This window comes from Carassius gibelio, chromosome A11 (assembly GCF_023724105.1).
Source record: "Carassius gibelio isolate Cgi1373 ecotype wild population from Czech Republic chromosome A11, carGib1.2-hapl.c, whole genome shotgun sequence".
In the NCBI taxonomy this organism is placed as follows: domain Eukaryota; kingdom Metazoa; phylum Chordata; class Actinopteri; order Cypriniformes; family Cyprinidae; genus Carassius; species Carassius gibelio.
This window is the reverse complement of record NC_068381.1, coordinates 11,019,595-11,035,741: the sequence shown is the minus strand read 5'-3', so window position 1 is coordinate 11,035,741 and position 16,147 is coordinate 11,019,595. Positions and strand designations below refer to the sequence as shown.

The following is a 16,147-nucleotide window of genomic DNA, read 5'->3' as shown; positions in this document are numbered from 1 at the left end:
TAAGTACTGTTGCAATGACTTATTAACAGTAAAATTAAAGTGTTTGTACAATTATTTATTACCAGCACATTTCATGCCAACATAATATATAAAATCATTTTATTTGTTCTGCTCCTGGCAAACAAAGTTAAAATGGGTCTTCTTGAGCCCAGTACATTAATCTCTAGTAAACAATTGAACCTGTGTCAAATCAATCATATGTTGTGCTCTCTTTGTAACTACAAAGCTCAACGTATTGATGTGTGACCCAGCTGGTTTGCATAAGATAAAGTAAGCCAATAACATGGGCATTTTCTCTCCAGCTCTGCTTTCTTCAGGCTTCAGTACAACTTTTACACCTCCAGCTTCTTTTTCATTTGAAGTTTGTAGAGGATTTGATAGCCATCGTCCCAAGCATAGAGCAGCTGCTCCACTGGGCTGTATTTGATACTGGCATGAGTGCCGTATCGTTTGGGAAAGTGTACATGTGGAGCGTCATCATTTGTGACCATGTCACTAACGTCAAACACGCACTGAATTCGAGAGCGGCTTGGAAGTTTGGAATTGTAGACCACGTAGACGGTACCGCAGATGACGAATGCTGCCTCTGCGTTCTCCCTCACACAAGGAGTGTCCCACATCTGCTCAATGTCTAGTGTTTTAGAGTCTATCTTGGTCAAAGAGATGTACCTCTCATTCTCCTGAGTGGCATAGATAGCCCACAGGCCCTCTTCATCAACTGCTAAATCGATGAAGGTCTCTGGATTCAGGCTGTACACTGGGAGATGGTTTTTAGCTGGAAACACGGCACTGTCTGTAACTATGTTCTTCTGAAGATCAAACTTCATTAGTTTCATCTCCTCACCCTTCTTCAGATAGTACAGCTGGTTGTTGTAGATGGCATGACCCATACCACCCCAGGACGAAGGGAGCTGGATGCTGGTGGCCGCAGAAGTGCCTTGGGAGGAAGTGAATTCACGGACTGTACCAAATTCATACACTGTATTATCCTCAGTCCCATTTAAGATGTACACCTTCCCAGTGCCCCTTCCCATATCTTTGGTCCACATTCCCTTAGCGCCACCCACTCGTTTGAGAATCTTCATGCCTTTGATGCTGGAGATCATGTCACTGCAGTCTAAACATAAAGAAAAGTCAAAATAATGTACATTTTTGCCTGAAATAACTAGGACTGTGCGATATTGAAGAAAAATGCGATATGTGAACCCCGTTAAACAGTGCGATATTCTATATGCAGTGCAATATTGCTTTAAGTGTGTGAAGTCGATTTAAATTATATTGAAAAATATAGAAAAATTATATAACCAATATATCTTTTTTACATTCTTTCTTGGAAAAGAAAGCATCACTACAACTTCTGAAAGCGGCGAGCAGTGTTTAAGCATTACATTAAAAAGCAATGTCTAAAATCTGAAAATGTAATATTAACATCAATGTAAACAAACAAACAAACAGAATTAAGGCCACTATTTAAATATCAAAAACTATTCACTCAGCTGGGTAATATATAGTTATTTCAGCCCAAGACCTAACATCAAGAACATCCAGGTAAACAAAAACCCTTGAAACTAGGGGTGGACACCAATTAGTTATTTTTGTTATTAAAAATAAGAACTATAAATAAAATATAACAAAAGATACAAATGAAATATACAGTGCTTTAACTTTCAGGTAGGCCTATAGTATATTAGATACATTTTACAGTAGCATTCTAGTATAAGGATTAATACAGAAACTGTATCAAATGTAAATCTGAAACACTGCATACTCTTCATGAATTAAATATACAGTACATTGATTTGTAATAAAGCTACAAAGAAAATTCATTCAAGAGCAGATTTTTCTTTTTCTTTTGTTGTTTGACAGACAGCTGCAAGTTTACTGTATTTGGCTGCTGGGATCCTATTGCTCCGAATCCGATTTCTGTGTTATTATTTCCATATCCGAAAACTTTGCTGCACTATTAATCGAAATTAAACTGCAGTCGCGATTTGGCAAAGGCTGCGATTTTCATGCGCAGCTTGTCATTGAAGCATGGTTCTTTGGTTAGTAGTAAATTAACACCCCAATGGCAAACAAATTCTTCCTTCAGTTACTTTCCATCATGTGAATCATCAAATATTCAGTGCGGTCTGTCTCTTGCTGGATTTAGAATACCAGTATTGCCCTTTACCAATCCGTTTCAAAGTGCATCCCTTCCTCATGATATTAATTGCTATGTGCTTTCCAATAAAGTCTGGTTTAACACTAAACCCTAATTGGAATGCACGGTACAATAATGACAGCCTGGGTTAATCAGATTGGAGGCGTTTTGCTATGAAAAGACAATACAGAGCTGCTGAAGTGTAGAGACGCTATACGGAAAGTATCATGATTTGTCCTCCAGCGGTATAATTACTGTCTCTCTCAATGATGGAATAATAATACATTTTATTTACTACCTCTAAGTGCTTTTCTAAATGAAGACTTTAGGAAGATTAGACCCACTATTTAATGCATTATGTATTAAAGTCTGTCAAGTTATAATAGCTCAGAGCTTCATCTGATTTAATTGCTTCTTTAACTTCATTCTCGTGCCACTTACCCCCAGAAGCTGCTTCATCATGAGCTTCTTTAACTGAATATATGAAGTGTAGCAGGCACTTTCAAAAGTTAGCTATATTTTCCTCTTCATTTTCTAGATTTTATTTTTTTTACTCTGTCACAGTTTTGTTGTTTTTAACTAAAACTATTAGTCTTTTTCGGGAATTGAAATAAAACTGATTTAAAAGATTAAATAAAACTTTTCGCAGTACTGGATATGTTGAATGAACCAGCTATGGTACCATCATGCTGCAAGGCATGCATTAATAGTATCTAAGCCTGTGTAATGTTACCTAAAGCTCTTTACCTGTGAGCTTAGCGTACTTGGCTTTATTCCTCTCCTTGACAACCGTCACCTGCTGCTCCACCAGCTTGTCATCCACATCCACGCAAGGCTGCACTTCATTCTGTGTTTCGAGGTAGTCCATCTCTCTCTCCACGCGGTCTACGCGTGTACCCACTGTGTCCAACTCGCTCTGCAGCGCCTCCTTGCTCTTGTCCAGGCCCTCTAGCTGTGCCACCATCTGCTGCTTGAACTCGCGCAGCTCTGAAGCGTAGCGGCTGGTCTGCTCATGCCACAAGGAGATGCGATCCTGCCAATGGAGAAATAAACAAAAACAAGTCTCAAGAGCCTCAGTAAAAGAGATTTGAATTAATCAGCTATAAACATGTCTTGTGAAATTGCCATCTATCATATGATAAGATGAAGTGAAGGCTAGCAATTTGTTTCAAATTAAATGTGAGTTGTTCTTCTGGTTAAAAGTCATCACCACAATGCTATGGAGATTGCCGGCCCATTGCTATAGTATACTTGAATGTGCATATATATATATATATATCGAGCGCAGTGTTAGTTCAGTCAGGCCATGGAGGCATAGGCTGTGACCAGCGGATGCGGTCAGCTGTCATCGCTCCAATCACTACCACTCTCCTATTAGCTACGGGACATATATATATACGTGGCACCACTGCTCATTAAGTATGCTCAACGGCTCGCAACCCACCCTCCCATAAATGGTGTTCAATAAACTCAAGTAAACTTGCCAAAGAGTTCCTGTCTGAAATATATGTATACATGCATATCTTTATCGGCATACGTATACTCACATAAAATTATATCAACTATATAACAAATCTCAGCAGCTTGATATTTTTTTTTTATATCATCACAAAAATGTAAAGTATATTATTGCCCAGTGATATATTTAAAGTTGGATATATAGTATATCCTAATTTATCTGTGTAAATATAGTATACCTACAAAAAGCAATATATATACTTGCCTATATTTCAAATCCCAGCTGTTAGATTTTTTTGTTTACATCATCACAGACTATAATTATTTTATCACCCAGCTCTTTACATAAAGTTCCAACTTTATATCCATACATGTTGTCTTGTCTGGGGCAGATAAATATAATATAGCAAGTCTCAGCTGCTGGATTTCTTGTATCTTCACGAAAAGTAAAATAAACAATTGCCCATTTCTTATCTGCTGAATGTGAAAGAAATGAGAATATATTATAAACATTAACATTATGATTTTCTTTAAAGCTGCTTTAAAACAACCCGTATTGTTGAAAGTGCTATATAAATAAATTTGACTTGACTGACATTATGCAGACATTGATTTCAGATGGCTTTTATGCACATGCATGCTTTAAGCAATCATACATTTATGACTGTGAACTCGAGCAATCTAAATGCTGAGTCAGGCAGCCTCATGAGTGTAAATTATTCAAATGTAAACCCTCCCCTGACAGCTGCTGGAATTCATGAGGACTTTGATATTGGAACAGCATCATTTGCGCATCAATTATTATTTATTTATTTAATTTATTTAATTTGTGACTCAGTGGAAGGAAAGAAGCAGAAAGGTGTGTTTTAGCATAATCACACACAATGACTTGTCTGAGAAGAACTGCACTTGCAGAGTCAGCACAGAGTAAAAACTGGAGAAAATGTCCTTCATGTGGCCTAATCCAAAACACAGAGGGAGATCGAGTGACCGACTCAAAGAGAAAGAATCCTGGCAATGGGAACAGAGTGAAAGCATAAAGGAAGCATTATAGTGTGCATGAATGACAAATTTAGCTATAAATAGTACCACTAGGAACCTTTTTTATCCAGCACTATGTCGGACTTTTGGACCTGTTTTGCATATATATATACCTAACAGAACCTAAACGACAAAATTTTACAAGATCTAACAAGTACCTACCATATACATAAATTCACAATTCATCCAAAACTCTGTTGTTTTACTCTATGCTTCACTCTTCTCAAACCTCTATGCCAGCCTGTATCTGGATGCCAGAGTGGAGATCGATGGAATGGAGAGCATTGTTGTTCTTACCTCAATAGCAAGGAGTCTTCTCTCCAAGTAGTCCATAAGGGCCTGCTGCTGAGCCCCCACCAGGCCAGAGAGAATGAGGACAAGGAGCTGGATGTCTCTCATCTTAAAGACTGGAGGAGACTGCTTTAGAAACACTGAGTATGTGCGTATGTTAGGTGGAGTGGAAAAGCCCTCATGCAGAGGCACTGAGTTGGCTGGAATGTTTAGAGAAAGAGCAGAGCGAGAGGAGGAGCCTAACACATCTGGAGCAGCTCTTTCTATGGAGAGCTGGATGACCTCCAGTTCCTTTTCTGGTAAAACACAAAAACTACTAATGACCGGACAGTATTATTTTATTCATATCTCAGTCCAGTTAGACAGTAAAGATAGTATGTACTGCTTTTCTTACCCTTTTTGTTCTTCTTCAGCTTTAATTTCTTTGGATGAACAGCACGGCTCACATTCAGTCTGTTGCATAACACTAGACAATTTCCCGTCACTGACTCACATTTGAGTCTAGTATAAACCATGGAGCTGCAGGCACTGTTTCAAGGAGAATGAAATTCATGAAGATCATTCACAGTGATCAGTCAAAGTGTAGGAACATGTTGAAACAATCATAGATAATGGTTTGCTTGTGGCTCTTTTGGTCTGTGGTGAAATATGATTGAAATTTAAAGTGGGCGAAAATGTCACTGCCTCAGGAATCAAGATTTGAAATATAAAGGGTAAGTATGCACAATTTTGATATCAGAAATCTTGCATGGTCCTTTTTAAGCAACATTAATGTTCTTAAACCTATAAAACATGATGTTAAATAATTGTCAGAAAAATATTAATCTTTTCTTTTACATTTATGGAACACGTATACGTATATGGCTCAAACAGTATGATACAGTGACAATGTGGAACTCATATGTGAGGAGGAAAAAATATGGCTGCTGATATTTATATGGTCATAAAGTAAGATGGAATTCTGAAAACTTGTAAATCGGTGAGATCTTTATAACAATATAGGAGACTAATTACATAGAAAATACATATGAATATCAGTTGTGACTCTCTATCTGCATATAATATGTTTTGAATGCTATAAAGATTGTTTTAAATGCTTTGTTTTAATTATGGGCAAAACACAATGCAATGGAAGACAATGATGATTGAGAGATGTAGAGAAAAAAAAAACATTTCTCAAAAGTCTGATGTATCATATTTGATGCTCACGTTTTAACATGATTAAATAATGCATGAATAATCAAGTACACATTAATTGTTTCAGTACAGTAAGTGTTCATCTTGAAATATTACAACAATATAAGAGTTATTATTATTTTTACTTCTGTAAAAACCTGTAAACGTCACCATGTGTACATGATCTGAAGGAGGACAGTTGTCGAATTATACTAAAAGGCTTTTTACTTGCTAAAAATTCTATCAATTAACTAACAACCAAATGTTAGAAGAACTATCAATCTGATGGCTAGTAGACTGCGAACAAGGTTTTTCAGCAAAGTTTTTTATTATGTTGATCATCTAGATGCTTTATTGGGTTAAAATGAAATAATTAAATCTACTACTTTAAATGCTGATTTTGGTTTACCAGGAAAAAAGAAAAAAGAAAGAAAAAATAGTTTACCACTAGGAGGCACACAGTATTAGCATGCAGCATCAGGTGGTGAAGTGCATAGGAGATCCTCTTCCTGTTTTGGGGGCAGAAAGTAAAACAAACATAACATATACATTTCTGCTCTAAGTAAAGAAAAATTAATGTTAAGGTTTCCTTAAACTCTGCTGTATTATTAGGCCAAATAAAGAATTTCTCTCAAATTGCAAGAAATGTTCACAATCAATGAGCGAAATGCATAACGCCTGAGATAGTGAACTCAGAATACGTTTCTGAATTGAGTGTGTGTTGTGGGATCAGCATAGACTCCTTAGTTCAGACAGTCTGCCTACAGAATCTCAACTTCTTCAACTAGTTTACATTTCTTGCAATTCTTGCACTAAATCCAGTGAAAAAGCTTAGGGGGCTGTAAAAAACTAATCTAAAACAAGAGAAACATCACTACTGCCTCCATCTTGTATGAGAAATGTTTGAGATGGCCTTGGGCCTCTCGTTACTTCTTTGCACTCTGGTATGGGAATTATGTTTTCTTCCTGATAGCAATCTGTTAACCACTCTGTGGTTAGAGTGCCGTTTTTTACTTCTTCTTCCTCTTTTTTTAGTTACAGTACAGATTAGAGAGCTGTGATTATTTGTAGCATATTTTTGTTTTACATCACAATTAATGCATTGAAAAGTGAGTGGAGAAAGTTTACTTTTACTGTAAATGCATTTAATTTATAAGAGCAATCGGGGCAAATTTTAAATTTGAGCTTTAAAGGGTTAGTTCACCCGAGAATTAAATTTTGTCCATCTTCTACTCACCCTCGATTCATCCTAGGTGTACATGACTTTCTTCTTTCAGAATAATCCAATCGAAGTTATATTAAAAATTGTCCTTGCTCCTCCAAGCCTTCAATGGGGGTAAATGGGTGTTTGTTATCAACAGTTCAGAAGACGTGGAATAAAGTGTGCGCATCTGTAATAAAACATGTGAGGGACTATAGACTAGTCTATAGACTAACCCTAACTTTGTTGTTAAGCATATTGTTTCAGAAATGCAAACAAATAAATACTGAAATTTAAACTACAATGTGTTTTTTGAAATGTTGTTAAATTTAACTTTATGAAAAGAAATATGACTGTTTGTAAAAGGAAAATATTAAATTAGTTGTCATTTAAGTTGTTATTTATTTCACATGGGTTTGAATCTGATTTGGTCAGATGGTAATTTTACACCCAGAAGGTGCATCTTACCTACTAACTCGGGTCAACTTACCCCAAAACCCAGAGCAAACTGAGCCATGCATGGGAACTTTTTTTTATTTTTTTGAGAAACCATATTTTTAGAACATTAGTTACATTTTGATCTTTTTAAATTATAGGAATATTTTCATTTGGATAGGATCTTCTGCGTTATTTTTTTTTTTTGAGGACCACATAAGTATCTTGCCCCACTCTCTAAGTATTAGTAATTTTATTTCATATTTTGGGGGGGGGGGGGGGGTGCAGTCTCGTGGGTGCTTTTCAGGTTTTCCATGTCTAAAATAAGTTTTCAGGTAGAGAAACAGAGAAGTCAATTAAGTATTGACGCGCTGTGTGAGATGCGGCTGTCTGTGTGTGCCCTTTGAATGTGTGCACAAAGAAAACCTCTCACACAGCTCTCATCAACTGCCCTGTTAAACTCGTGAGCCTTGTCGAAACGTGTCAGGTGAGTTTGAAACCAGCCAACTATCTTAAGCTGGTTTTAGCTGTTTATTTTTTTCAGCAGGGAAAATTATTTGCTTTAAAATAGCATTGAAAATCATTGAATCCAATCTTACTAACACAGGCACATATGTTCTGTCGACTTCTCACCACCAGAGGCCAATATTACTTAAATTCTGATTTCTGTTTTCTACAGCTCACATAGTGTACTACTATGCACGTTTCCTGTTGAGTTTGCATTTTCTGCATTTGTTCACATGGCTATCAGTGCATACATAATCACTTCTGAACTCAAAAATCTAGATTTAACATTTAGATTGAGTTCCTCTCTCTTCTGAGACTAGCAACAGATTTTGCACCCTGCTGAAAAAAACAACATATGCTGGTTACGTATGTTTTGATGCTGGGATGCTGGTTTATGCGGGTCCTTTGCCAGGACATTACCAGTATAAACCTGCAAAAGGACCAGTGTAAACCAGCAAAGTACCAGCATCACAGCATCAAAACATACCTAACCAGCTTATACTGTTCTTTTCAACAGTGCATAAACAACTCATTATTGCAGAAAAAAAGAGATAAGTGTGAGAAAGTTCTTTTTGGTCAGTCGGGTATTTTCTGCACTTCCTATCCCAATTACACTGACAATAGATAACTCTATGGATAATCTCTTTGCTTGTTACCTGATAATTCTTCACAGAAGTGACCGCCTGAGGAAATGCAACCGTGGTTTGTTCAAAGATCTTCACGTTCCCTCAGTGACTTGCTTGCTACAATATAACATCGAGGCTCTGGATATATAAGTCTACCCTTTACCCAGTACAAAGATCTTGTTATAGAGGCCCAAAGGGCTAGATGAAAGAATACAAGATGTTAAGGAACTATGCTTTAACGTGAAATAATTATATTCTCTAAACCTATAGAGCCCAACAACTCTGTTAGGACCATACTTTTTTGAAAATAGCCCCCAAAAAAGCGGAATTGTATTATTAATGCTTAAGGAATATTTAAAATATTTTTATAAATATATTATCAATTTTGTCTCTACCTAATGCAGAAAGAGAACAGAAACTAAAACTAGAAAAAAATGTAAATTTGACAATAAAATCAGCCTCTAAATTCAAAGTTAGCAGTTAGTGCTCCACCGAGTGCCTCAGCAGTTTGATTTTAAGATCCACTTTTTTTTACACTGAGGACAATTGAGGGACTCAAACACAACTATTTAAAAAGGTTCAAACATTCACTGATGCTCCTGAAAGAAACATGATGCATTAAGAGCCGGGGGTGAAAACTTTTGGAATTTGAAGATCCAGGTAAATTGTACTTAATTTGTGTTCCGGGAATACAACTATCTTCTGTTGCTTACGAAGGGCAGAACTAAATGGAAAAATATATATATTTCGACAAAATAAGAAATATTTGGACATCTTCATCTTGTTCAAAAGTTTTCTTAATGCATCTTGTCTCCTTCTGGAGCATCAGTGAAACTTTGAACCTTTTTAATAGTTGTGTTTAAGTGCCTCAATTGTCCTCAGTGTGAAAAGATGTATCTCAAAATCATAAAGTCACTGCTGGAAAAGGTTCAAATATGTGAAAGCAGCTGGAAAAGTGAAGAATCTGCAGGACCTGAAAGATTTTTCTGAAGAACAGTGCTCATTTTAATTGTTCAGAACAAACAAAAGGGACTCATCCACCATCTCAAAAAAATAAAAATAATCCAGGTGACCACACACAGTATTATGAACCAAGGGTCCCCAAACATTTGAATAGGGTTATTTTAATAATTTCAGCAATTTTTTTGTGTTATGGACTAAATGCAAACATCTTTTATGTACAATATCTTACTCAGGACAGTACTAAATAAAAAATAACATGCATTTAGTATGATCTCTCTTATTGTTTTTGTTTAAGAAGTTTTTTTTTTTTGAGTTTCATTCAACATGATCGAATTCATTTGCCAAGTTAATTTTTCAAACACTGTTGCATTGAAATTACATTGATGTCTCTGTAGCAAGTGATAGAATAGGCCTACTTACTAAAAGTAGCCTAATTCATATTCATCATAGTTTTGTTATTGCTCGTTTCTACAGCAATGTTACTTTGCCCTGCACTGAATTCTTATGGACATTTTATTTTGATGAAGATTATTTTTGGCTGAGAATACACCATCTAAAAGCAGCATGCACACTGCAGTTCATTCAAAGGTTAGATACTTGAATGTCTACATTCACTTCACATTTTATTTGTATATTATACTTACATCAAGGCTCTGGATACCCCTTAAAGCCCTTGATATAGAGGCCCAAAGGGCTAGATGAAAGTAGACTTACAACATGCTATAAAGTGAAATAATGACTCTCTCTAAAAACTATGGAGCTCTGCCAAAAAACACATATATATTGTATTATATATGCTTAAGGGATAATTAAAATATCTTTACAAATATATTATTAATTGTGTCTACACCTAATGCAGAAAAGTTTGAACAGAAAATTGTCTACACAAAAATGATGCATCTGCACATCAAATAGGTCATGAAGTTTCCAGTGCTAGAAGTAAAAATGTCAATTGACAATACAATTGGCCTCTAAATGCAAAGCTAACACTCAGTGCTTCACCGAGTGCCTTGAACTTCAAATGTGTAAAGGTCATGTCTGTTTTGCAGAATTGAAAAAAATATAGTGATGAGACTTGAGAGTCATAATGTGTTGAAGTAAAATAGTACTAAAAAGTACTAAATACTAAAAGTAGCCTAATTCATTGTTTTTATTGCTCGTTTTTACAGGAATGTTATTTGCCCTATACTGAATTCTTAAGGAAAGTTTATTTTGATGGAGATTATTTTTGGCTGAGAATACAGAATCTTAAAACAGAATGCACACTATAATTTACTCAAAGGTTAGATGCTTGAATGTATTCGCTTCACATCTTGTTCATTTTTCACAATACATATAGTTTCAAAGGGGCTTTACAGTTTCATTGAAACATTTGGCCCTAATAAACTGGGAATCTAAGCGGTCGGTGTTTGATATTTTCTCATACATAGAGAGTAGTTTAATATTTACTTTAATTTAAATCATTTAAATAATGTTGTCCTTACAGTGTGTTGCATAATTTTGACAGAGGGGGCTTTCTTTCTGCTGACTTGCACACTGATCAGCACAGGAAATCTTCAAGACCTCAGGTTAAGTGCCAACATCTCTAAGTGCTTTGTAACCACCTCTAAACCCAGTGCATGATAAAAAATTAAAGCGCAAAACAGGAACCACATCAATAGGCAGTCCTTTCCAAACCAATTTTTTTTTTTTAAATCCTAATAATACAACGGGTGTACACATGCATACAGATATCATGAGTAAAATATAAACTAGAATTTTTTTAAGGAATCTGAAACTAGAAATAGTATAACTACAACTAAAACACTGGAGGTAACCTCTTCATTCGCCTGCCCTAAGATGTAATTACATTTACTGTTGTTTTTCGTGGGAGAACTTGACTTACATTTAAGCAAAAGATTTCCTCACTCATTTCGCAACAAGTTCAGGCTGGCCACATTCGCAATGTTAACCAACAGAAACCTGCTCGGTTGGAAAGCAACTTTACTGTGAGCTGTTTCATACCTCGCAACACACGTTTTTCCCTCAAAATTTCCTGCTACTGCACCTTTACGTGTCCATTTCATTTATTTCTCATTTCTTTGTGACAGAAAGCCACAAATGTAATCCTATATTGAATATTTATATCCTGTCTTGTATATCTTCGATTAGTGTAAAACATATGTGGTACCCCTGTAAAGGAAACCACAACAGCTCTAAAGATTTCTCAAAAAAGCTCTGGACCTTTCACATTCTTGTTCTTCGTTGAATTACAAAAATAAATCCTACTAAGCAACTACATCATTTTCTCACTTCTTTTTTTAGCTGCATGCATGCTGGTTTTCTCATAGTCTTGCTAAGAGGAACTGATTTTGCATTTATGAGAGAACTGATGAAACATTATTTATTCTCATGACAAAAGATCCCATGACAAACATTTGCCATTCACATACTCACATCAACTGCTGAGGAAAGCTTTTTCAAGATTTTAAAAAGTAACTATAGTCATGGACCAATTAGCAGTAAGTCCCTCTATCTATATTGACATGATGGAAATATACCAATATACCAGTATTTCACATTTCAGAACTGTGAGTTTAAAAAAAAAATGCATCTCTTTATGATAAATGTAAATGTTTTAAGGAAACAGAGAGAGAGAGAAAGAGAGAGAGAGACTGTTATTGCAGTTTGTGGTTTCGAATCATGTGACATAGGTTTTCTCTACTTTGCCCATCACTTGTGCACAGATGGCAAGCAGCACAGAGATGGCACTCTCTGATGTTAAAACGAGCTCCACAACCGATGACTATACTCATGCTTTTTCAGTGAACTCCACAGATGACTACGACTACTTTACCCCTGACGAGAATGATTCGATATCGCTGCCCATGTCCAATATCTACATTCCTGTGCTGTACTTCATCATGTTCCTCACTGGCTTCTTGGGAAATCTGTTTGTTATTTTGGTCATCGGCAAACGGCGCAAGAAATATGGACGGCTTGTGGACACCTTTGTGATTAATCTGGCATTAGCCGACCTTGTGTTTGTCTTCACGCTGCCTTTGTGGGCGGTTTCGGCCCATTCTGGTGAGTGGCCCTTTGGCGAGACCTTGTGCAAGATCAGCAGCTTCATCATTGCGGTCAACCGCTTTTCAAACATCTTCTTCCTCACGTGCATGAGTGTAGACCGATACCTGGCTGTGGTGCGTCTCATGGACTCTAAGTTTCTGCGGAGCAGTAACTGTGCTCAGATCACCTGTGGCGTCGTGTGGATCATTTCTTTCTTCCTGGGAATTCCATCGTTGGTGTACCGTCAGCTGAAAGATGAGACCGTGTGTTGGGAGGATCCGAAATCCCCTACTGTCCAAGGAATTAATCTTCTGACCATATTTTTAACCTTCCTGCTCCCAGTACTGATTCTCGGCCTCTGTTATGGGTCAATTTTGGTTAACCTGCGGCGTCACAGTCACACCGCAGCAAACTCTCGTGCAGAAGCCAGAAGACGGCATTCAGTTAAAATCGTGTTCGCCATAATTCTGGCCTTTCTGGTATCCTGGCTTCCCTTCAATTTATTCAAGACCATCCAGGTCATCGAAATGATGAGCACAGGAAATCTTAGTGGGGAAACAAAAGTGATTGTACTTAATGGACTGACACTGTCCTCCTGCCTGGCCTTTCTTAACAGTTGTGTAAATCCAGCCATCTACTTGTTTTTGGATCAGCATTTCCGGCGAAGAGCTTCAATCATGTGTCTGAGCTGCCTGGGTCAAGGAGACGTGCAACAGACTTACATCTCCTCTAATTCTCTCTCTAATGGCACATCTGAGTCTTATTCTGCAAATACATCAACCCGTGGACGGCTTTTCTCATTTACTATAAAGGAATGAAACCTGCTTTTCTGTTTGCTGTTTTAAGAATGCGCTCTCTCTTTATCAGTGAAACGGTCATATAAAGCTTACATTAAGATCTTCAGTTTTAAGCATTTGCTAAAATGAGATATTAATGAATAATTTAGAGCATTTAAAGTGAACATTTTTTAGCAATGTTCTATTCATTTCTATATTTAATTTCCCACATTTATTATGCAAACATCACGTAGTGTAAAAGATTCATTTTGTTATGTACACATTTTAACAGTATTCAGTAATTTATAAAGCATTATTAATGTACTTGGTCATTGTGTAGCAATTTAGTGACACTTGTGAATATTCAGACTTTATTATGTTCGTACTCTTCTAGCAACTTTAAAACAAATGCTTTCCTTTTTATATTTACTTGTGTATAACAGTGTAATAAAATATTGTGAATATTTTTGCTTTTATTTTATATAATTCTTGAGCAATGCTCCAAATATTTCCATATTTACTTTCCTACATAAAAATGGATTATGTGTTGGTCAACATATTGCATAGTGTAGAAGATTCATTTCAACAATTTGCAAGCAGTTAAAGTATTTATATAAATATTTTGACAGTTATCTTAAGTAATCTAGAAAGCATCATCAATGGTCATTATTCCTATACACAACTTTAAAATAAATAGTTTAGTTTTTTTAGATTTACTTGTGTATGTATGTAATGACATTTCTTACAGTTATCATAATCTCTTTCAATTTTATAGCTTAAATATAAAACTTGAATCACTATATATGCAAACTCTTCTTAAATTCAAATAGTTTTGAGAAACATTTTATCAGCCTTTATCTCTTATTACACAGCAAAATCGCCTACCGTTCTTTGGAGTGTTTGATGATTTAGTATTCTACTTCAAAATTAAGGCACTGATCAGTCATCATCACTTTAATCACTGAAAAAATGAAGATGAAATATGGTTTTAGAATGAAAGTTTCGATTTATTCTAAAAAAATGTACGTATGTGTTAATGAGTGGGCTGCACTGCAGTTGCTCTTCTAAAATGAATCACACGGCAAGTTTTGAAATTAAATGACCCTCATATGTACCGCTCAAAATGCAAACTTAGGTCACAACTTAGGTTTCACAATTTTTTCCAAAAACTAAATAATACTTTATGTGAAAATGCATGGGGAAAAAAGCTTCCCCAAAACAAGACACTGACAGTGGACCAGCTACACAAAAGTCTTTCCATTGCCGTGTGTTGCCTTCCACTGTGAAATAAATTATTAAATTATATATATATATATATATATATAATAGTATTTAAAACAATTCAAAAATAAAATTGAAATGAACGGTCAGTGTCTGAGTCGACGAGTCAGTTAAATTGTTCCCAGCGTAAGTGATTCATTTCAGTAACTGAGTGGGATGTTTCTGAAAGTTCGATGGTTCATCGTTTTCTTGTAGGTATGCCACCTAGTTTAAAAAATAAAAATAAAATAAAATCATCAGATTTAAGTTTACTGAATGGTGCCCATTCACTAAAGCTGTACATTACATCAGCATAAAAAAAACAAATGATAGAATACAAAATAAAAAATTAAATAAAATGAAATCATGCACCAGTTTACCGATGTAATTTTCAGATATGTAATTTTTTGTTAATTTTTCAAAAATAAATAATCCATTGATAAACTCTCCAATAAACATTTTGTCCAGCCTCATTTGAACTTAACAAATTAATTAACTGACCAAGCTTCATTGACTTTACTTACTTTCTACGCCGTCAAAACAAAAACAGCTGCCACCTTAGCCCCGGCTCATCAGAATTGTATATTTTCCTAAAAAAAATAGGTTATGACCTATGCTTTACTTTTATGTTCAAGTTGTACAACTACCCTCACAGACCACAGTTTAAGTTGACATGAAAACCCTGGTGAGAATGTTATGTCACAAACATTCCCATGAACGTCTTCCACTGCATAGATAAGCTATGCTCTCGGTTTGAGTGTAAATCCTCTTTCACAATTACTCTGTCCACAAATTCAAAACACACAACAAAGGGAATGTTTTCATAAAACTAAAAGGTTTGCATACAATATGAGATAAGAACTTCGCCCTTTTTTTAAAATTTAAAACTCAGTGTATAATACGTGGAAAACTGCAAAAAGAGTATATAAATAGGTATATAAATATAAGACTATATATAGTTATATAAGATAATTGAAAATAAGAAAAAAGAAAAAATTATGTTGTAATGCCACTCTTGAACCAGTTTGATCACATGATGCTCTGTGGCTTAAGTCTAGACAAAAGCAATAATGTTGTCCACAGAAACACAATTTAATGCACTCAGGAAACACATTTTCACACATTTTCACATGGTTTAGTTTCACAACATCTCCTACTTACTCTCTGTGCTTAATGTGCTGGCAAAACAACTTAGTAACACTTATAAGGCTATTTAAAAAAA

General features: G+C 35.7%; 2 protein-coding genes across 4 annotated transcripts; one reads left to right on the top strand and one right to left on the bottom strand.

The window, feature by feature from the left end:
* Positions 1-34: 34 nt before the first annotated feature.
* On the bottom strand, positions 35-7,364 carry LOC128022332 (olfactomedin-like protein 3A). 3 transcript variants are annotated; one of them, XM_052609747.1, is made up of 6 exons: positions 7,347-7,364; positions 6,555-6,618; positions 5,328-5,461; positions 4,940-5,229; positions 2,891-3,176; positions 35-1,117 (listed from the first exon to the last, which is right to left on the bottom strand). In XM_052609747.1, the coding sequence occupies exons 3-6, from the start codon at positions 5,446-5,448 to the stop codon at positions 333-335; spliced, it is 1,482 nt and encodes a 493-aa protein (XP_052465707.1). In that variant the 5' UTR covers positions 5,449-5,461; positions 6,555-6,618; positions 7,347-7,364; the 3' UTR covers positions 35-332. The 3 variants fall into 3 exon arrangements, with proteins under 3 accessions (XP_052465707.1, XP_052465708.1, XP_052465710.1); XM_052609748.1 differs by lacking the exon at positions 7,347-7,364 and having other exon boundaries at positions 6,555-6,871; XM_052609750.1 differs by lacking the exons at positions 6,555-6,618; positions 7,347-7,364 and having other exon boundaries at positions 4,940-5,041; positions 5,328-5,434.
* A 3,359-nt stretch (positions 7,365-10,723) lies between these two features.
* On the top strand, positions 10,724-14,129 carry LOC128022333 (probable G-protein coupled receptor 25). The gene is made up of 2 exons (XM_052609751.1): positions 10,724-12,342; positions 12,568-14,129. Exons 1-2 carry the CDS (start codon positions 12,328-12,330, stop codon positions 13,705-13,707), a joined length of 1,155 nt encoding a protein of 384 aa, XP_052465711.1. The 5' UTR covers positions 10,724-12,327; the 3' UTR covers positions 13,708-14,129.
* The last annotated feature ends 2,018 nt before the right edge of the window (positions 14,130-16,147 follow it).

What these genes read in the sequence shown, in the direction of transcription:
- LOC128022332 (XM_052609747.1), bottom strand. Translation starts at nt 5,448, where the DNA reads ATGGTTTATACTAGACTCAAATGTGAGTCAGTGACGGGAAATTGTCTA. An exon ending in GCTGAAGAAGAACAAAAAGG is followed by an intron (nt 5,230 to 5,327) that starts GTAAGAAAAGCA and finishes GTGTTTTACCAG; the next exon opens with AAAAGGAACTGGAGGTCATC. An exon ending in GAAGACTCCTTGCTATTGAG is followed by an intron (nt 3,177 to 4,939) that starts GTAAGAACAACA and finishes CTCCATTGGCAG; the next exon opens with GATCGCATCTCCTTGTGGCA.